We start from the raw sequence: 22,412 nt of genomic DNA, 5'->3' as shown, positions 1-22,412 counted from the left end.
GCCAGCAGCACCTGTGAAGCTGAATAAGTCTTGAATAGCAAGAGGGGAGCACACTCATTATGACGCAGGAGAAATTGAAGGTTTGTCCCTTTGTCTCTCTCGGGCACAGCTCCACCCCCGCCCCGAGGAGGCTGTTTGCTTGTTTCCCACCATGGCTTCTTCCCTCCTGGTCGGGGCTCTGCCTCATATCGCAGGGGGCACTAATTAAAGCCAAAGACGGGATCTGTGCCGTTAATTGGCGCTCAGAGCAGAGGCGTCCTTTTCATTCCTTTTGTCTCCGAGGCAGCTTTGTTCCTTCCTGGAATCGCTCCAGGCCTCCCTTCCTCCCTTCCTTCCTTCCTTCTCATTGCAGTTACTCAGCTGCTTGAATAACGCAGGACACGTGGGCAAGATGCTAACAGGACAGCCCGTAGACGAGGCGGGCGGGGGATTCTTAAGTGGGACACGTCACAGGTGGAGATGTCACCTCCCAGGCTGGCGCCGTGACGAACGCCCAGAACAGTTATCCCGACCCTGTTATCTTTCTGTGTTCTGGCTTTTGTTGTTGTTGTTGTTGTTGTTGTGTTAGTATGTGGCATCCTGGAACAGGAGTGGGCAGTCCTCAAGGAAGTATGAAATAACAATTTGAAAAATAAAAAACCCAGGGCCATTCGGTTTCTATAGGGGAGTCAGGGGGCAAGAGGTCATAAAATCAAATGAGATGCAGTCATAGGATGGCAACCCTTGACCCTCTGTGTGCTTGGACGTGGGTGCTACGTGTAGGATACACACGCGCAACTGGGCAAAAAGCCGCAATTGCGTGGTTAACATTTTAATCCCATTTTTAAGTGCTTAGCTTTACTTAGAGCAGCATTTTGCTTTTGGTAAAGGTATTACTGAAATACAGTTGTGAAAGGAATTCCTAATTGGTTAGGACTTTTGGGTTCTCTGATTTTTGAACTAAATCATCACAGACCCTGGAATATAATGTGCTAGATACTGGGTTTGTGGTTTTGGGGGGCGAGGTGGATGAAATTGTCCATTTCCTCATTCTCCACAGCTGTAACTCTTTCTAAACTAATATTCCATCCCTTGAGACTGAAACTTCAGCTAACCTGCTGGGCGGATGACGTGAAGAGTGATAGTGCTTGGCAAGCTGATTGCAGAACATTCCAAGGCCGGTTTTTGTTTCCTAACGCTCCATAAAAATGAGTATAGGGCTGTATGAATGAGTTATGTGGCTCTAAGAAAACTTTTATGAGTTCGCATGGTTATAGCATATTTTGGTTAGATATGTTCTTATGTACTCCGTGCATTTTCTGGAAGGTAGGGAAAAGACTTGCACGTTGGCATTCTACATCTGGTCTTAATTAAAAATAATAAAAATAATAGTAGATTTATATATTAATGAAGAGATTCTGTCACCATTTGAAATTAGTCATATCGTTTAAACCCCTAGCTTCGGAATGTTCTTTTAAAGCATTTTGCAGGAGAGTGTCTCTACATGTCCCTGGCTTCACCTAGAGACATGTTCAGCTTAAAAAGTCTGCAAATTGACCCCTAAAAAGTAATTTTAGTTTCCTCTTTAAGAAAGTTGTCCAAGTTATCTTATCCTCTTCAACAATATAAAGACATTAACCAAAAGCATCAACATCCATCATGACGAATACAGTTCCGCATGTCAGCTGCCTTCAAATAAAATTAGGTCTTCCACTTACTAACACTTTGCCTTTGACAGCAGCAACAATCTTGCCCGGGGATTAAACATCCATGTTTCTTGTTAGTGTTAGAACCTCTGAGAGCGAAGGTGGGATGGAGAGAATACGGCTTCAGCCGTGTGTGATTCCTTACTTCCTTCAAATTAACTTTCTGTTCCCTTAAAAGATGGTTATCTATTCAGGGCAATAATAAACACTGTGTTGCCTTGGAAATAGCTTCCCAAATGAAGAAATTAAGAATCAAGAGCCCACCATGTTATCACAAAGAAAAACCTCATTATCCCTATGTCAGCAGTATATGAGATACTAAGTAATCTGAGAAGGATACAGAATTTTTTTTTAATAATATTTTCTTTGTATAAGTGAGATATTTTTAAGAGAACAGCCATTTGGCTTTGTGGGCAGAGCGGGGAGGGCTGGAACACAGAGCACCTCAGCCTCCTTAAAAAGCCGAACAAACAGAAACATCTCAGAGTTTTTCTGGTCCCTGAGCATTTAAGCTGCCCCCAGGTGAGCTCAGCAGGATATCATTCATTGCCCGCGTGGTGGTGCCTGGGTAGCGGGGTGGTCGCGGGCAGTGCCTCTGCGGGGCAGCCCCGGTCTTTTTGAATCACGTAGGAGGGGGCCGTGGAGCCAGGTGCGGTGTCAGAGGGCCGTCTTGCCCCACCTCTGCCCTCACTGGTGCCAGGCTGATCATCAGTCACTTCCGCTGCCCAGAACTCCCCCCGCAGCAGCCCCACGTGGGGCTCGGGGTGGACCGGGGACCAGCTCGCCGACTGGGGAGTGTCCCCTGTGGGGTGATGCTGACCAGCCTTTCACCCTTCAGACCTGTCCCCCGGGGATGGAGCTGTCCACTCGGAGGGTGGGGATGTCCAGAAACTTTGCCAGGGGGAAAGATGTAAATGGGTGCAGCTTGCAAGACTTCTGTGTGGTTTCTGATCTCACTTTTATGTCTTTTTTTTTTTTTTTTTTCTGGAAAAGGGTCTTTCTTTCATCCAGCAAGAATATCTAGAAACATCTGCTTTTGTCCTTGTGTAGAAGTCAGGAATGAGCCCAAACCGCCCCCACCCCACCCCCCACCAGCCCTCACTGGCAAAATAGCCCCTCAGGAATTTCTTTCCCTTTTGTGACAGTGTAGAGTTGTGGTTGCAGGAAACTCCTACTGTTCATCTCCCCCCAAAAATATGTTATTTCAAGGGCTAGTCCACATTAAAGTAAAAAGAGAGAAAACGGCCCCATCATTCCAAGAAGACAGGGAGATGGGCTAGCAACCGCCCTCAAACAAAGCCAGCATTTGTCCTCAGTCAGGAAGGATCCCCTTAGAAGTAAGCCCCACGTACATCTGAGGACATTCTGAGAGTGCCATTGTTTTTGTGTTGCTGTGGTTTTAACCGTGTGAGGATGTCTGCTCCGGGCCAGCAGGTGACCCAGGCTATCCATGACCCATCCCTGGGAGGGCGTCAGGCAAGCAGGTCACCACAGCAGTGCCAGGGGATTTCTGCGGGCCCTCCATCTCTTCTGGGGCCACTGTGCCCCCTGGCACTATAGCTGTCGTCTCCCAGGGTTCTGGTCACCAGCCTGGCAGCTCCCAAGTTTTCTTTTTCCTGGAAGCCAACATCCTGGTGGGAAGCAGCCACCTGCTGCAGACCCACCATGGTACCTGGAAGGGGCCCCGCACATGTGACCCCCACACAGGAGCCAGGTCCTGTTTTGTTCAGGGTGTGGTAAGTTACTCCGTTCATTAGCTTTGTATTAAACTCCTTTCGTTGATCCAGACTAGCTCATCCGTTATCCACTGTCAGTAATGAGTCCTCCTCCATCATTTCCTTTCTTGGGTGTTTTCAGATTTCCACTTTGGCGATATGTAATATCCTGTTCATCTGATTAGCCAAGCAAAGGATTATGCCATCTGCTTTCTTCTTTATTTAATTTCTTCACATTTCCTTCGTGGAAGTTCAAGTGGAGCAGTTCAAATGCAGGAAAACCTTTAAAATGAGATGTGTTTTGACCCGAAATTCTGAGAGGTTAGCATTTACCCTCACAAGAATGAAATTGAAAGCAAAACAATGCTTGAAGTTTTGCGCTTGTTGACACAGCCACGTTCTCCAAAGCCTATGTCATGTTTTAGGTGTTTTCAGAAACCACGCTAAGAATAAATAGCATTTAGAGATATTCCTAAGAGTCAAAGAACATATTTCACTTGCAAGTTCTGATTGTGTGTTGTTTGGTTAGAGGTGGCAGGCCTTGTATGTCTCATACCCCTCACGTTAGGTGCTGGTGTGAGGGTGTTCTCATTTCATGACACAGATTATCCTGAAGTGGGGTGCATTGCACAGGGCAGCCGCTCTACGCGCACACACATCCTGGCTTTCAGCCTTCACAAAGAAAAGGGTAGAGCAGGTGCTTCTGGTTGAGTCCCTTTGGTTCTAGTTATAGTCGATGCCAGTGGTTCGCTTGTGTTCTTGCACTCGGGGTCCCGGGAGGGAACCTGGGAGTGAGCGCTCCCATGTGAGTTCGTGGAAGGGGGCTGCACAGAGAGCAGTGGGTGTGCCGGCCATGTATGTGCATTTTCTCAGACAGCAGAGCCCATGTGTTCCTCATTACTGCCTGAGCCGTGGCCACGCTACGCTGGACCTCTGTAAATCTAGGGATTGCTTTTTTTAAAAGAGCAGAGAATTTATCTTTCTCCTTCATGTTTTCTGTGTTGCTTCGCATTTCAAAGCAAAGGCAGAGTTCCCATCTTTGCATTGAGGACCCACTGTACCAGCTTGTGACATGTGTAAACCTGGGTTTTAATACCCCTGTGCCACCATTTTCTGAATAGTGAAATACACACCGTTTTCAGTCATTGACACCCCACGTGTCAGAGTGTCTGTACAGCTTCTAACTTTTTATGAAGTTAACATGTTTCCCATGTTAACATGCATTTGCCGTGACGGTGATGGTCCAGAGTATAGCCATGGACCACCGGAACCCCAGGGTGTGCAGGGGAGCAGGTCACTCACTGAGGACCAGGCATCTAATCCATGCCCGTGTCTCAACCCCCGGTACATCTTTATTGTGCCAAGGGGCAAATCAAGAACCACAGACTCATGTAGACAGACGATGAGTGAGTTGACCGGAATGGAAAAGCAGGAATCGAGCAAGGAAATGTTTTCAAATACTTATTCGCAAATAGAAAAGAGATTTAAATTTGGAGAATATTATAAAATACTTGCTCTTACATTCTCATCCACCAAATGTATAACCATATCAGCAGGCAGCTTGTTACTACCTGTCACCTATAATTCTCCCAGGGGCAACCCAGCCTCTTGGCACGCTTCGTTGTCGTGAATGAATACACCGGGTTGCCCAGGTGATTGTAATCTCTCTGCAGCATGGAGAGAAGATGACATCCTAAGTGAAGCATCTGAAAGAGTAACTTAGGGTGAGCTCGCTTTTTATGTGCTCTTCAAGAGGATTCCAGTGTGTTACTGTTTTCAGTTATTATTCCAAAAAAAAGTTGCCTTGATTCTAAAAGACAGAGAATAATAATCATTTACGCAGAAGATTTTGCACTAGAATATTTTAAACAACCCAGGCAGCCATCACAAACTAACAGCTTACTCTCCCTTCGCTTCATAAGTAGTTTATAGACCTGATTTTCACACGGACATTACAGCCTTCCCGGCGCAGTGGGAGAATTTCCTGCATAACGGAAAGGGTGATTAACTGCATTGCACTCATAACAAGACAGGGGTTTGAGAAACTGCCAGATTGCCTGGCATACCTGCTCAGACCCTGAGCAGTCTGTTCTAAAATGGTCTGATGGTGTTGTTTTCAACCCCAGTGTGTCCTCGAATTCATCTTTCTCTAGCCCTTCGCACTAACTGCTAAGTAAACATCTCCTGAAGTCCTTGCAGCCAGAATTGTAAATTAGCGCTTTGCTGTGGGAGCCTGCAGCTGAGCCTGAGCTCAGCTGTCCCTGTTGCAGTTAGTTATCAAGACAGCCCCTCGTGGTTCATCTGACAGATATTTTGGAGCACCTACAATGGACAGGAAGATGGGGCTATCTTTCTTTAAAACTAACCAGCTAAAATCGTTCTAGGAGCCTCGGTGAAGGAAACATTGAAATGTGAGCTAGCTGTTCGTTGGAAAGCCTCCCAGGGTTGCGTGTCTACCCGTGTGTGGTGGTCGTGCCTCACCAGGCATGACAGTCATCAGCTATCAGCGATGGTCCCGGGTGTGCCTTTGGCTGACGCTGCAGAGCTCGGGGCGCACACTGCAGCAGAGCCTCGGTGACAGTGGCCAGGCTTTGCTCTTTCCTCCTGCTCTCAGCTCAGAAGCTCGTCTTTCCGATGGATCCTCACACAGCTCACACCCCCATGCCTTGTTTGCTTACTTAGCTTTTGCGGTTTCTTCTTCTGTGCAAAAATGTGAGTACCGCCTCGTGTTTGTGTGGCATGAGTGGTAAACAGTCCACCTGCCAATGCAGGAGATGCGGCTTCGATCCCTGGTTTGGGAAGATCCCCTGGAGAAGGAAATGGCAACCCTCTCCAGTATTCTTTCCTGGAGAATCCCATGGACAGGGCAGTCCGAGGGGCTACAGTCCATGGGGTTGCAGAGAGTCTCACAAGACTGAGCAACTGGGTGCATGCACGCGCACACGTGCACACACACAAACACACACATGTGGATAAAGACCATTTGTGTTCCTTTGCCACAGCAGCCTGGTCAGGAATCGCAGTCATCTCACTCAGGAAACTGGAGACGTGGCAGAGACCCACACCCAGTACCTGCCAGGCACAGGCTGGACCCACTGCCCGTCGCTTTGAATGACCATGACTCTGTGAAGCCTGACTTGAAGGGAAAGGCAGGCCGTGAACTCCAGTACACTGCCTGACTGAAGCAGCCGCAACCTCTGCCCTGGGGTCGGGGGTGGGTAGTGAAGACGGGCAGGAGGGCGTGTCGGTGACTCATGTTCCGGAGGGGAGGGGCCGCTGGCGGTTCAAATTCAGGTGACAGCATCCTTGACCACCCAGTTTGTACTCTGGGGCCCTTAGAAACATCCTGGAGCCCTTCCTTCCTCCCATCGTGAAAATGAGGAGAGGGTTAAAATGAAACATGATCCTTTCCTCTGTCTGCAGCTAGCAGGATAAGGGCCCTTTTTTTTCTTACATTAAAAAAAAGGGGGGCTTTATTAATCACAGATGTCTGAACTGTAAGACTGGAGGTCTTGAGGGCGGTTTCCCTTCTCCCAGCAGCTTGGGGCTATGTGCGTTCCTGGGTTGGAACTCTCCGATGTAGAGCCGGGGGGCAGGGCTCCCCCCTCCCCTCCTCTCTTTAGCTTTTTTCTATATTTTAAGAAGAAATCTGACATGGACTTTGGGTGAACTCTGACTTCAGCAAAGAACCATCTTTGTGGAGTTGTGTTTCTTTCAAATAAGAAAGAAACTTTGATTGATTCCCCACTCAGGGCTTCACTAGCTCACAACTGGCTGGCTTCCTCTTGTAAACACATGAGCATCTCTCTAAGCGACGGGACGCACTGACAGTATTTCTTTAGGCTGGAGTTTACCTTGTCCTCTTAATGAGGGATAAGTTACTTTTAAAAATGGAAACACAAGGAAGCAATTCACCTAGGTTGCTCCTGTCACCCTTCATACGTCTAAAAATGATGTTGAGTATATCCTGGTTACCATGGTTTGTTGTTCAGTCACTCAGTCGTGTCTGACTCTTTGTGACCTCACGGACTGTAGCACATCAGTCTTCCCCTGTCCTTCGCCATCTCCCAGAGTTTGCTGAAACTCATGTCCATTGATTCGGTGATGCCATCCAACCAGCTCATCCTCTGTCGTCCCCTGTCTCCTCCTGCCCTCTATCTTTCCCAGCATCAGGGTCTTTTCCAGTGAGTCGCCCATTCTCATCAGGTGGCCAAAGTATCAGCTTCAGCATCAGTCCTTCCAATGAATATTCATGGTTGATCTCCTTTAGGATTGACTTGTGTGATCTCCTTGCTGTCCAAGGGACTCTCAAGAGTCTGCTCCAACACCACAGTTCAAAAGCATCAATTCTTCAGTGCTCAGCCTTCTTTATGGTTCATCTCCCACATCCATGCATGTGGAAAAACTGTAAGTTTGACTCTGTGGACCTTTGTTGGCAAAGGTACCGTGCTAGGCCTGTGATGTGAAGATGACCCACCCAAATCCCCTTTGTCTGGGGCCTCACAGTTTGCATGCACGTCATCTCAGGGGCTCTGTGCTACCAGGTTGTCCTGGCAGCGTCTTGTGTTTGCAGATAGCACTTCACAGTTTGTAAAACTCATTTATTTCCATTCTCTCATGTAATCCTGTTATATGAGGAGGAAATTCGGATCCCGGGATGTTGGCCTGGGTCAGGGCTGCTGAGGGGAGGAGCCAGGCTCAGACTTAGACTGGTGATGAGCCCGGAGTCCCTCTGACATCCTCGTCCTCAGCTGATTATCCACCTGGACCTTGAATCAGCAGAGTTCCCCCAGGCTGGAAAGAGGAAGACATATCCCCAGCAAGGCGTGATAGGAACATGGGCACCCTCATAGACGTGGAATGTGGTGACAGGGTGGAGAGGCAGCGGCACTGAGTGTTGAGTCTTTTTTTTTCACTTCTTCTTCCAAGAAAGTAGAAGTTGAGGGGAAGGCAAGCAACAGGGACAGAAGATGGAAACAGGAATGGTACGGTTTCTTTGAGTAACATGTTTTCCATCATATTTCTCAGGCGAGTTCAGTTCCACATCCTCCTTCTGTCCCCTTGCCCACACCATGGGGGCAGGGGGGGTGTTGGTATGCCCCCTGCCCTCACCACATGCTCCCGGGCCTGACTCCACACCACAGTGAAGCATCATATAGCACGGACCAGTGCGGGGACAACCGTGATCTCTGATGACCGTCTTGTAAGCACACAGTTCACAAACTCGGGGGCTGGACCACAGTTAACAGGTGTGGCGTGTAGCTCGTCTCAGAGCTGGTGGGATAAAGCACCATGTCTGGACGTCACCGTTCACGGGGGTCAGTGACAGCTATCAGAGAGTTCAGGGTGGGAAATAGCCTTCAGCCGGTAATCGATTCGCTGACTTGCTAATTTTTAAACAGAAACTTATTGGGCTCCAAGGATGTGCTAACTAGGCACGTAGCTGTAAACCAGCCAGACCCAGCACCCACCGGTGTGTTCCTGAAGTCTGAGGTCACGGTCCTGTCCTGACGATTATTGTTTAGTCTCTGAGTCATGTCTGACTCTTTGTGACCCCATGGACTGTAAGCCCGTTAGGCTCCTCTGTCCATGGGATTCTCCAAGCAAGAATACTGGAGTGGGTTGCCATTCTCTTTTCTAGGGCATCTTTCCAACCCAAGGATCAAACCCACATCTCCTGCATTGGCAGGCAAACTCATTACCACCTAGCCACCAGGGAAGCCCGTCCTGGCAGTCACCCGGCTACAAATGCTGTCATGAAAGGGAGACACGGAGCCCTGGCCACGGGCCTCCACCCCAAGATGACTCTTGTCGTTGGCCTGAGTCGCTCATAATCCTCGAAAACAGAGAGTGGGTCCGAGGAAGGGGCCTGCCCAGCAGCACTTGTGCTCGGCCAGGACCTTCTGACACAGTGTATCCAGCCACTGGGAGCTCAGCTGGGGAAGGAACCTGTGTGCAAACCAGCGATTAGGGGCCTCCCAAGGAGACCACCTGTGTGTCCCGCTTACCTGACGCTCAGTCACATCAGAGACCTCAGTTCTACTTGATGCCATTAGGACACATATTAAAGTTGCATCAGGGCAGTTGGTCTAGTGGTCAGAACCTGTCCTTCAGATGACAAAAAATAGTAGGCCCTTTATTTCCTTTTCCCCTGGTGGGTCAGCTGGGAAAGAATCCACCTGCAATTCAATCCCTGGGTTGGGAAGATCCCCTGGAGAAGGGAAAGGCTACACACTCCAGTATTCTGGCCTGGAGAAGCCTATGGACTATATAGTCCATGGGGTCACAAAGAATTGGACACAACTGAGCAACGTTCACTTTTATTTGCTTCTATTAATGATCGATTTAAGTTTAAGTAATTATTAAGTGTTTTAAAATTCCTAATTTATGCATATGTCACAGTCTGGTAAAGAGCTCATAAATGGACTGTTAAAATCCATTGATCTGGGCAAAATGAGTCTCTAGTTGAAAAGAAAAAAATAAGGTATACTGTTTTTTTTTCTTTTCAACTTAAGAAACTCAGTTTTTCCCAAATCAATGGGTTTGTGTGTCCAGCAGTGTAAAGAATTGAATATTATTGTTAAAAACAAATTGGAAAGGGAAGGAATTTTATCTGTTTGGTCTAGTTTGGGGTTATTTTTTTCATTGCTAATCACCCGAATTGTGACTAATGAACCAGACCTGCACAAGAAGAAATACCTGCTAATCTCAGAGACAGGTGAAGAAACTTTCCCTCCACATTTTCAGGCTTCTGAAACAAAATTATTTTCCAAGGTAAAATTTTTAAAACAGCAAAATTTCCTTCTTAGTTTGTAAACCGCTGTTAGCATATTTCTGAGTCATAAATATTCCAGTTAAGTGAAATAATATCTTTAAGTGATAACAAATAGCAGCTCAAGAAGAGCACCTCTGTTCCCTGGGAATGCGATTCATCAGCGGCGCTGGTGAGCTCGGACCTTGGACAGCTCTGCCTTCTCCTGGCTCGAGGCCGGACCACTCAGGTCTCAGCTACATTTCTAGTGCTTGACCTGCCAACTGAGGGAAAAAAACCTCTTTTGAAACTACTGCTCAATGTGCAGTGAACCATCCTATGCAGCTGAGCCTACATAGAGAAGCTCAGAAGTGACATCTCTTAACTGTTTCTCTTTTTGAACCATTTTTACAACCAGCAACACCTGCATAAAAATCCGTATTTGCTGCGTTGCTCCCACACCACATATCCCCAAGTGCTGTCTTTTAGGCACGAAAACACATGAAAGTTTCGTTTGTTTGCTTAGGTGGTGTCCCCATCATTTCTGTTTATTTTCTTTTTAATATTTATTTTTTCATTGATTTACATAGATGATTTACAATGTTGTATTAGTTTCGGGTGATTCAGATGCATATATGAACTTCAGATGTTCAGATACATATATGAACTTTAAAGTGTCTGCCTGCAATGCAGGAGAACAGGGTTCAATCCCTGGGTTGGGAAGATCCCCTGGAGAAGGAAATGGCAACCCACTTCAGTATTCTTTCCTGGAGAATCCCATGGACGGAGGAGCCTAGTAGGTGAGATATATATATCCCCCTCTCTATATATATGCTCTCCCATCACTTCTAAGGTGTGAGTGTTCTGCTGATGAATGTTAAGGCCTGCAGTTGATTTCGTTTCATTTGGTGAGTCAGCCTCTGCTTTTTCCTGCCTCCCTCGGCTCCTGGGGCATGATGGAGCTCTGTCAGGATGCTCACCACGTGTTGGGGAGGCCCTGCCACTTCCACCTTCACGGTTCTCTGTCTGGTGCGGTTACTCAGCTGAGGGAACATAAGGCTGTGAATCAGCGTCTCTGTTTCTTTGGGCTGGAATTTCTGCTGTTTCTGGTCCATATGAGGTGCCTCCTATACAGCCGGCGCTGTGCCAGGCCCTGGGCACACCTCAGGGGACAAGTCAGACAAGGCCCCCACCCTCTGGGAGCTTCAGTCCTTGTGAGCTGGTGATGCGTTATTCAGGCCCAGCTCCAAAGGCCAGCTTCAGTGCTGCCTCCTCCAGGAAGAATTCCGTGACCCCTCCACTTGATTCCCCTTCTTCTCAAACTCTTCCAGGGTTTGTACTCACTTATAGCATGAAGGGTCACAGTTTTGCCTGAATGATGCTTGTGTGATCATTGAAAGCACTTAAAGCAGGTCCCCAGGGTGAAGTTTATTGAATAAACCCTAGTGGGTTTATTCATATCCATCCAGTGGCAAGTACCAGGCTTGGCTCTGAGTCCCAGCACAGTCAATGACGGTGAAATATGTTTGCACCTACTGGGGCCAGCCCAGCGTCTTGTTCGTGTAATATTTAGTACTTAGAAACACTTCAGTTGAATAAAGTATCACCTGGCACGTGGATCGTCCAAACCCTCCCCTTCCCTGGTCTCCCTATTGTCACGGTACAGGAGTCCCCAAGAGCAGGGACCCTCTGTCCTGTGTCAACCCCTGAGAAACTCCCCAGGAAACTCTTGACTGCAGGCGTGGGGTCAGCTTGATGGCCTGGTTCTCCTGCCTCGGCCCTGTGGCGCCTGAGGAGCACGAGGCTGACGTGGGAACGTTTCAGTCACACTTAACATAAAAATAAATGAAAATAAATGCATCGAACCCGAGTGTCCTGCATTGGCAGGCGGGTTCAGACACACATACTCCCACACAGAGGGAGAAAGGGTTTTCTCTTAAACAACGCTAAATTGATTAGTTCTGAGCCGAAGTCGCCTCTGCGAAAATGTAGATTTTTAAGAATGAGCAATCCTTCTTGAAGCGCATCGTCTGTTTACAAAAGATGATACCCTCTCTGCCTGCAAGGCTCAACCAAGAAGGGACAGGGCAGAGGCAGATGGTGGTGCTCCGCTGTCTCGCCCGGGCGAGTGTGAAACTGCTGTCGACTCTTGTGCATGTAATCACGGGATTGGGAAGAATTAACCCCCTTCTTCAGCTGTAGCACATGGGGGTCTCCAGGGCCGCAGAGGTAAATACAGCTCCAACAGGTGTCTGTATCAAATCATCTTTTTAAAGATTGTTTTTAAGACTTTGAAAGACTGGAAGAAAACGACAAGGAGAGTAAATGATCTTCCTCATTCTGGTCCCTAAAGAGAGGCGTTTTGTTCCATTTCACGGTGCGGGTGTCCTCCCAGAGTACAGGGCTCAGGACAGGGCTGACAGGTCTCCCAAAGCACTGGCTTTCTGTGTGTGAAGTCACATCTCCTGTCACTCCACAGAGCTGTCGTCAGCTGTTACCTAAGTTTGTTCGACAGCAAAAGCGATCAGTTCAGGGTTGACTGCATTTAACTTTTCAAATCCCATGAGAATGTTCATTGGAGTATATTTTCAAGTAACATCTTGGTTATTTGAAGTTATCTCTTTTTTAAATGTATTGTTGCTTTTGTTCATGGTTGTTGGTATCAACTCCAGCACCTCAAAGGAACTGTGCTGAGGCTGAGAACAGGGGCTACACATTCATGTTTCATGGCTGGGAACAAGCGGGACCAGCCAGCTTTTACCCTTTCACACCGAGCTTTCTAGAAGGGTGCCGTTTGTCACAATGATGATTTACCAGGTCACATGCACGCTGAGTCATACATACACATACATTTTAATGCATTCAAGCATAGTGCATTTTATTGCCTTTTTTTTTTTTTTTTTTTTGCTTCACAGAACCTGCTTTTTAAACTAATTGATGGTTTGTGGCAACTCTATTGGGCGCGTCTGTGGGAGCCATTCTGCCAACGGCATTCGCTCACTTTATGTCTGTGTGTCACGTTTTGTTGATTCTTGCAATTTTCAAACCCTCTGCCAGCAAAAAGATTATGACTGACTTGAAGATTCAGATGATGGTTAGCATTTTTTTAGCTGTAAAGTATTTTTTACTTAAAGTATATGCAGTTTTTAGACAGTGCTATTGGACACTTGAACAGTCTAATTTGGGGGGAACCAAAAATTCATGTGACTAACTTTATTGTAGTATTTACTTTATGGTGGTGCTCTGAAACCAAACCCACAACACCTCTGAGGTTTGCCTCCACTTTATTTATTGAGCGGTACTTTTATTCAGTGGGAGTGAGTCAAACTAATATATTTGTCCACCAGGATTCGTTTTCAATTTCCTTTAAATTCTTCTTAAAGCCCTTCTTTCTTGGTTCTTGTCTATCAAGAAAATGGGTGAAAATAATTCAAACAGTGTGTCCTCCGGTGTCTGTGATATTTTAAGTGATAGTAACGTTATGAGTCTGTGCAGTACCAATGCTGATCTTCAGCATGGGTCACCCAGGTTTTTTTGAGGGGGCACGCAGTACACCTAGAGGAAAATGATCTCTGGCAAAATTCAAGTTTGGGAACCATTTGATCGGTGAACCCACAGGTTGGATCTCCTCCAACACCCCCACCCCCAGGGCAGAACCAGGGGGCACGGCTCCCAGAGGTCACGGCTCCCAGAGGTCACTGAACTTGGTGTTCGGTTGGGCAGTGCCCATGCTGGTGGACCCAGTGGCACCGAGCGGGACCTCCAGAGGCTTTGAAAGTGAAAAATGAAAGTCACTCCGTCATGTCCAACTCTGTGACCCCAGGGACTATACAGTCCATGGAATTCTCCAGGCCTGAATACTGGAGTGGGTAGCCTTTCCCTTCTCCAGGGGATCTTCCCAACCCTGGGATCGAACCCAGGTCTCCCGCATTGCAGGTGGATTCTTTACCATCTGAGCCACCAGGGAAACCCAAGCATACTGGAGTGGGTAGCCCTGTTCCGTTCTCCAGGGGATCTTCCCAACCCCAGGATCGAACCCAGGTCTCCCACACTGCAGGCGGCTTCTTTATCAGGCCGCCAGTCACATCGGCTTCTCTCTCACCCGCAGACTCGCTGTCCGTCTCCAGCAATGACGCCAGCCCGCCCGCCTCCGTGGCCTCCCTCCAGCCCCACATGGTGGGGGCGCAGAGCTCGCCGGGCCCCAAGCGCCCGGGCAACACGCTGCGCAAGTGGCTGACGAGCCCGGTGCGGCGGCTGAGCAGCGGCAAGGCCGACGGGCACGTGAAGAAGCTGGCGCACAAGCACAAGAAGAGCCGCGAGGTCCGCAAGAGCGCCGATGCCGGCTCGCAGAAGGACTCGGACGACAGCGCGGCCACCCCGCAGGACGAGACCGTGGAAGAGGTCAGGGCCTGCGGCGTCTCCCCTGCGAATCCTGGGCCCAGCAAATAACCCTCGTCCAGTTGTTTTCCGGGTGTTTCCGGAAAGGACCGGTGTCAGAGCCCCACAAGATGCATGCAGCAGTGTGCTGGGGTCGGGGACCCACGTGTGGCCTCTGATCAAGAGATCAGAGGACCGAGAGCCCCCTTCCCCAGGCGTGGGGGCACCCCCTGCCTGCTCCAGGAGAAAGTGGTGCCTTGCTGCCCCAGGCCCCCCCACCTCCATCACAGGCAGCCTGGGGTGCCCCCCCTCCCCGGGATGCAGATGATCTAAGCAGTCTCTGGGTTAGCACTCAGCCATAGTGAATGAGGGATAGTCGCTCAGTCCTGTCTGACTCTTTGCAACCCCATGGACTGTAGCCCACCCGGCCCCTCTGTCCATGGAATTCTCCAGGCCAGAATACTGCAGTGGGTTGCCATTTCCTTCTCCAAAGCCACAGCAAGGAAAGCACCAATTTTAGACTTGGAAGGACTGGGGAATGCCTGCATCCTCCAGTATTTCCACTATCAGACTTGCCCCCATATTCATGTATATTCATACTGACCTCTTGTCCTGAGTAGAAAACATCCGATTACTTTGTTAAGCCAGTAGTAAACACTGGATTATTCCCATGTCATCAAATATAGATGTATGTAGGCCAACCAGGAATTGTTTTTAATTTCCTTTGGAGGGGAGGGACCTTAAAATTATACTGTAAGGAATGATCCCCAAGATGGGTCTTCAGTAATGTGGTGTTAGTGAGGGCCCCTCAGAGTTTTTAATGAGGATCCCCATCCCCCCAGTTCCCCATGGACTCAGAAAGACAAAGGCAGAGAGAATGGGGGAGGAGGACAAGATTGGTATCGTTTAATTTATTTTGCAGATGTGTGGTTTCTGCTGCTTTTTTCCTCGGCCTGTTTTTGCCGTGGGTTTTCACTGGAGCGTATGATTCATTTATGTCTTCATCTATCTGTTTACTATACTGGGTCCTCCTAATAGAAGGAAAAAACTGAAGATTTTTATAAAAGTAAGACTGGGGGAAAATGAATGAACTACTTCATTCTTAAAATACACCTTGAATTGTATTTTTCTTTATCCTCTCATGATTTCAGGGGGTTTTATTTGAGCAAGAAGTAACAAAAAAGTGAAATAACGAGACCAGAGAAAACAGAGGGTGATGGTTCACATTTTTGAACGTTTCTTTAAAATCAGCCTCTTGAAGATGAGACGTGTGCAGAGCCCAACGGTTGACATTGGCAGTCCCTTTGCAGACACTCCCGGCCCTTCCCTCGTCCAGCTGGCTGATGGTGGAGCTGGCACACTTGCAGGAATCAGAGTTCCCATCAGGGTTGGAAGGGGCTTGTGCCTGGTTTCTGCTGTCAGTTTCCATCTCCCGTTAACCCCCAAGGGCTCAGTTTCTATGCCCGGACACTGACACTCAGGGCCAGGTTCTCACGGGCGAATGTGGGTCTGCTTTCAGAGAGGCCGGAATGAGGGCCTGAGCAGCGGCACGCTCTCCAAGTCCTCGTCCTCGGGCATGCAGAGCTGCGGAGAGGAAGAAGGGGAGGAGGGGGCCGACGCCGTGCCCCTGCCGCCGCCCATGGCCATCCAGCAGCACAGCCTGCTCCAGCCAGACTCCCAGGACGACAAGGTAAGGGGGCCGTGGCCGCCCCGAGTCAGGAGAGGGCCCAGCGGTTCACTCCTGTGCCCGAGCCTCAGGGTTGGACATAGAGAGTGACCCGGGCTGTGAAAAGGCGTCTGGAACATGTGCTGGTTTTCCAGGTCGACTTCTGCCCGCCTTCACCCCCTGAGCGTAGATAACATAGGCCCTGCGTTTAGACGAGGCTGTAGGAACACGCGCAGTCTCCCCACACGTGCGCTTGCATAACTACCTTCAGCGCATTTTTAATGGATGTTTTCCTAGTCGCTACCTTTCAAGTCATTTTAATTTTTCTCACTGTTGAGTGGACAGTCAGAGAAATCACTGTCCTGCCTGCGTGCGTGGTTATTTCCCAAACACACACGAGCCCACATGGTTCTCTGTGTCAGGTGTCTCTGCACGCAGGTGTGGTTTTCAGATGAGACTGTATGGCTCTCCAGTCCCTTTTTTCCAACACAGCCAACATCTGGATCAAACCGGAGTCTGTCAAAGCTTAGAGTTAGTTCAAAGTCACGAGTCTCCTCTCTGGATGTATTCGGGCCAAGTAAACCTTTATTTTTTGCTTTCTGGGTTTTCCTGAGTTCTTACAGAATCTAAAATTACTTTGTGCCTCCCAGCGGTAGAACCCTAAAATACCAAGAAGGAAACCTGGTAACTGGCTTGTACATCCTCTGGTGCAGCCCAGCCTGCTTCTCCAAACTGGCAGGTGTTGAAAACCATGCTATGAAGTCATTACTGGTTATTTTTTTGGGGGGGGGTGGAGCGGGGGCCAGAAACCAAGTTTTCTGAGTAAAACAGACGTTTTCATCAGTCTTCCCCCGTCTTCACTTTTTCCCTTCCCTGACTCCCTCCTCCGTGCTGACACGGTCACCACTAGCTGGATGGCCCGTGGGTGCTGAGCCAGGCTCCGCCCAGCCCAGTGATTGACGGCCCTGAGGCCGAGGGTGATCACGGGGTCAGTCTTAGCTTCAGGCCCCTCCTCTTTAGAACTCTGCCGCCACCTCCGCCAGGGCTGTCAGCGCGCAGTAGGTCTTGGCAGAGGAAGGTAGCTTGGCTTTGAGTCCAGAGTCTGGGGCTCATCCGAGGCACAGACCCCATGCTGCAGGGGGACAGGGTGGCATCTTCTCAGAGATGAGAGAAGCTCACCTCTCACTGCCCAGAGCAAACCCAGCGCCAGGCAGCAGGGCTCTGGGAGCTCCTCCGTGGTTTCATAGCATTCTAGGCCATACCTTTCTGAAGGCAGAAAACTAAAATCATGTAAATCTGAATGGTTAGCCGAACAGTGAGGTGCCAGGCCTGCTTGGCCTATTCACCAAACCAGGAGGGTGTTCTTCTCCATTTAAAGTGCGGATGGCACCACATTGTTCTGAACTGCTAAGATCACTTACTGGTTATCGTATGACCTCGTTGGGTACTAGCCATAGCAGTTCTGCCTTTACAAAAGTCGATAGTGATGTTCCCAGAGAGTGTATTATCTGGTGACTAATGTTTTGTTTTGTTCTGTTCTCTCTTTTTGTAAACTTTCACTGCAGCATTATGTTGACTTGTGTTCTGTGTCTGTTCTGGCTCAGTTTCCTTACCTCTCCATTTGAATTTTTTTCCCCCTCTTTTCTTCACCTCATCTTCCAGATTTCATTAGACCAAGCCAACATTTGTGTTGCCAAGTGCATATCTGGCCCCACGTTGTAGCTGCCTCGTTGTGAACGTATAGATCCGTGTGTGTCTGCCGTGAGCCATGCATCTTTAGGACAGCTAGCTGTGTGTCGCATGCATCTCTGCTGTCCTTAATATGAAGCAAGGTTCATATTACACCCCTCTTCTAGTTTCCAGTAAATTAACGGTGCGAGTAATCCGCAAACACAGCGTGTTTGCAAATTACTGAAACTTGAGCTCAGTAGCCCCTCCCCCAGACCCCTTACCTGTCCGCTCTGTACACCCCGACTCTCGCCGTAAACGGCATCCGATAGCTTGTGAGGCCACAGAGCTCCTGTCCTCTGCACTAATCACTGGGGAAATGGATGGCACAGAAAATGGTGAGCTTGTCCCCCTCCTCCCTGTCTGGCCAGTGCCCCCAGCTCCTTTGCTTTCCTTCCTTCCTTTCTTTGAACCCCATCCACACAGCAAAGCCATTTTTAGTATCCTGGTTTTGGTTCCCGATTCTTTGAAGGATTCACTCACTAGCCCTTAAGCCTGTCACTTTTCTGCTGATCTCCGTCTTTCCCTCCTTAGCCAGGAGCCTAGCCAGCAGTTGCCAAAAAAAGTTAGAATCCTCCCCCATGCCCAGTCACCTCTTGGAGAAACATTCTGATGGGACATGGCTGCAGATTAAAACCAGACTCTGTCTGCTTTCCACATGTATCCCAGACAGGTCTTATTTAGTGTTTCATGTCAGAATATTGTAAATTTTAAAAGATGGCTTTAAATAAATGCAAACAAAGACAAACTCGTGGTCTTTTGGTCTGGAATTACTTTTTAAAAGAGGCTGAGCTTGCAGGAGAATTTTCCATCTGTCCAGTGACTAACACGAGGCATCCCCCTCCCCCCTCTCTTTTTCTCGACTTCCTCTCTAGGCCTCTTCTCGGTTATTAGTCCGCCCCACCAGCTCCGAAACGCCGAGCGCAGCCGAACTTGTCAGTGCAATCGAGGAACTCGTGAAAAGCAAGATGGTAAGGTTTCCCAGGGGCTCAGGCCTCAGGGCTGGACGCGGCTCATGGAGCATTGGGGGGTTGGGGAGGGGAGTCACTTCGCAGGTGGGTCTCTAGTCTGCAGGACGGATCCTCAGGTTCAGTAATTGGCTTGAAGACTCACAGAACTTAGCGAAGCCACGGTTACAGTTCATTCCTGTGAAAGGCTGGAAGTGAAGGTCAGCCAGGGAAGACATGCAGGGGCAGGTCTGGGAAGCTCACGTTCAGGCCACCCTTGTTCTCTCCCCATGGAGTTATGTGCCCAGTGCTAGCCTCTCCCAGCGTCGCACGGTGTGTGATGATACCTGCAGGGTAGCACCAACAAGGGACACCACCGCCCACCCCACCGCCCCAACCCCAGTCTCCGGCCTCGGTGGTCAGAGTTTCTATTTGGGCTCCATCACATGCACAAGGTTGACCCCTCACGTGGCTCACCCCCATCCCCTGCTCCTCTGGAGATAGCACGTGACCCAAAGCCCCCACCAAAAGTCACTCAGTGAGTATAGATTGTGTCTGAGGCCAGAACCCCCAGGTAGACAGACTTCATCCAGCAGGACGTTCCAGGGGTTTAGAGGGACCTCCCAGGAGCCTCGGTCGGCCCTTTCCTGCACCCACATGGTCTGCAGTGCTGGCATCGTCCTAGCCAGTGTGGTCAGTCCCAGTCTCGTGGGTCGTTGGTATCGCAGGTACCACTGGGGGTCTCTCTCTGCCCCCGTGATCGTTCTCTGGGGTCTGCAGTGTATGAGAGAGAAGGGTTTGTGTTGCTATGTCAGGGCTTTATTCTCTTAGTGACCCCGTGTTCCTACTGGGTCAGCATGGCTTCATTTGATAAAAGCCCCAAATCAGATGTTGATTCTTTGATGTTAGGTATGCGCTGTTTCTGACTGATTCAAATCAGTAGATTTCTATTTCTTAAGTTTTCCTGTGAAATAGAAAAACTAGTAATGGTAACAGCTTTTTAGACTAGTATACCTACTATCTTACTACATCTTTTAAAAGTCTCCACTCCTAAAAGCCCGCAGCCTCTCCCACGCTCCATTCTCCAGAGTAACCACTGTGGGACAGTTTGACATGCTTCCTTCCCAACATTTTCTCTGTGACTCCCCTTGACAGCTCTAAGAGTGGGGCACACACTGCCTTATTCTCAGTTTACAGATGAGAAAACCAAGGCACACAGAGTATATAAAAACTTGACCAGCTGATAAGGGACAGAGGTTTATATAATTTATTTAAGTAAATTCATTATATATGTGTGTGTGTATGTGTGTATATATATATAGATTTATCGTTTTTAATTTTCATTTAATTGTTCAGTCACGCAGTTGTGTCCGACTCTTTGCGACCCCATGGACTATAGCATTTATTTTTGCATAAATACATGCTAATTACATGTGTGATCATAATTACATGTAAGTATAGGGTAAATTTTTAGCACTGGAATTGCTAGATAAAAGGAAATACAGTTGACCCTTAAATAGCCCAAGTTTGGATTTCACAGGTCCACTGATAGATCTTCTTCAACAGTGAATACTAGAGATAGCATAGTGTGCAGTGGGTTAATCTGCAGACGTGGAACCGCAGACACTGAGGGACCACGTACAGAGGGCCAGCGTCCCAACCCCTGCATTGTTCACAGGCTAACTGTACTTTTTTAAAGTTAGGAATTTATCTTCCAAAGCTAGTACTAACTAGGTACTGTGTTCATATATATATATAAACACTCCAGTTTCTTCTCCCACCCACCCCTAAGCAGCTGCTGATGAGGCTGGTTGCTTTGGTCAAATGGGAATTACATCCAGAATCCAGACTGACAGGTATTGGCCCCCACCCCTACCTGGGTGGTGGTGGGCTTTAAGGTTAAACAGGCCATTAGACAGAAAGGCTACAAGGACTTGGTAGATAAGTCAAGAACTTAACTCCACTTGGTCAGAAATTTGGGATCTTGTCAGTATGAATGGAGCTTAGCCACATCCTGGCTGTCTGTTTGAGAAACAAGTTGATTAATGGTCTAAAAAGATGCTCAAATAATACTGAATTGAGTTTTCAGGCATCCTTAAACATTTTAGAAACAGCCATTTATACACATCAGTTATAGGATCATTAAAGTCATGCTTGTCTAATAGTTGAAATTGTTCTCCCAAGGAATGTCATGAGACAGCACTCTGTCAGCCTGCTGTTCATTGTTCTGCAGCTGTTTGAAGGGATTCCATTGTGAGTGGGTCGAGGTTGACATGTCATAAATTCAGATGAAGAGAGGTTCTGTGCGTGTCTCTCAGCTCGTAGTGGTTGATTCCCCCTTTTTAGTTTTGAAGAATTAAACTCTCTCCATTGAAACTGAATTATTTCTGCTACTCACAACTCTTCTGAAGTGAACGGGCATAAAGCTGTTGGCACGGTGGAAAGGGCGTGAGTTTGGAATCAGAGATGTAGGTTCAGATTCTCCTACTGTCTGCTTCCGCCTCTCAGCTGGAAGGTGGAGTTCATAAACCCAGTGCTGTTTGATAAGCTCCAGCCGAGCTCCCTCCACCCAGGCACTCAACTTGTGCCTTCCCTCCCCATTGGAGAACCACATGTATGCTTTTTATGGTGGACTCGCTGCTCCTTCATTCTCCATGGAATATAATCTAGACTCCGCCCTCTTTTTCTGTCTCAAGGGAAACATGGCTCTGCCTTGGTTTCCTGTGACTAATCCTCAAATGAAAACTGCTTCTGCTGATAAAATTGCGGGTGAATCATCTGAACATCCTTCCCTCCCGCCGTCTGCTCTCCGTGACTCTGAGTTACTCCTGCACGGCTCACGGGCGCCATGTCAGCCCCTATTTGTTTTCCTGCAGGCGATCTCTTAGGCTGTCGTGACTTTGTAATCAGATTGAAACACTGAATCGTTAGCCCTCCAAAGCCGTGTGTGCAGTGGACTGGGGAGGTGATGGGAGAAGGTGTCCTGCTGTTGTGCCATCTGTGTTCAAGGAGCTGGCTCTCCTCACCCTGCAAGCCCTTCCCTGAAATTCACTTCTCTCTCCACCTCCACGTTCTTGATCAGGGAAGCGTGGGCGGGGGGCGACAGCAGCCAGCAGCCACAGGGACTGCACCTGCCTTTGGGGCTTTCTTCTCTTCATTGATCTGAATATAAAGAGAAACCAAAGAAAGAATGAGAATAAGTGAAACAGACATCTAACTCAAGATAATAGAACAGTACAATTTGTTTTTGGAAAAAAGTAGAAAGACTGAATTCACAGAGCTAAAAGCAGAAATTAATGAGTTGGAAAACAGAGAAAGGGACTAATAAACAACACCAAAGATTTGTTTTTTCAAAGCATACTGACTTCAGGTAATCTTTGCCAAAAAAAAAAAAAAAACAAACCCAGATTCACAAAATAAGAATCTATAAAGAAAAGATCAGCAAGAATTGAAATAATCATGACATGCTACCTCATTCACCTCTTTGAAAGTAAATTTGAAAACCTAGGATGAAATGGGCAGTTTCTTAAGAAAATACAGTTT

General features: G+C 48.2%; 1 protein-coding gene across 2 annotated transcripts in view; it reads left to right on the top strand.

Moving 5' to 3' along the window:
* Positions 1 to 22,412, top strand: part of TRIO (trio Rho guanine nucleotide exchange factor) — a 355,929-nt gene that overhangs the window by 295,681 nt on the left and 37,836 nt on the right. For both annotated transcript variants that reach the window (XR_001919786.1, XM_018065520.1), the window contains exons 35-37: positions 14,260 to 14,552; positions 16,048 to 16,218; positions 18,798 to 18,893. Coding sequence is in view for 1 of the 2 variants with exons in the window: in XM_018065520.1 (XP_017921009.1) it covers positions 14,260 to 14,552; positions 16,048 to 16,218; positions 18,798 to 18,893 (560 nt within the window). In the remaining variant the exon portion in view is untranslated. The remainder of the gene's footprint in view (positions 1 to 14,259; positions 14,553 to 16,047; positions 16,219 to 18,797; positions 18,894 to 22,412) is intronic.

This window comes from Capra hircus, chromosome 20, assembly GCF_001704415.2.
Source record: "Capra hircus breed San Clemente chromosome 20, ASM170441v1, whole genome shotgun sequence".
Taxonomy (NCBI): Eukaryota; Metazoa; Chordata; class Mammalia; order Artiodactyla; family Bovidae; genus Capra; species Capra hircus.
Note: the sequence above shows the minus strand (reverse complement) of the source record. Positions and strands in the feature narration are given on the sequence as shown.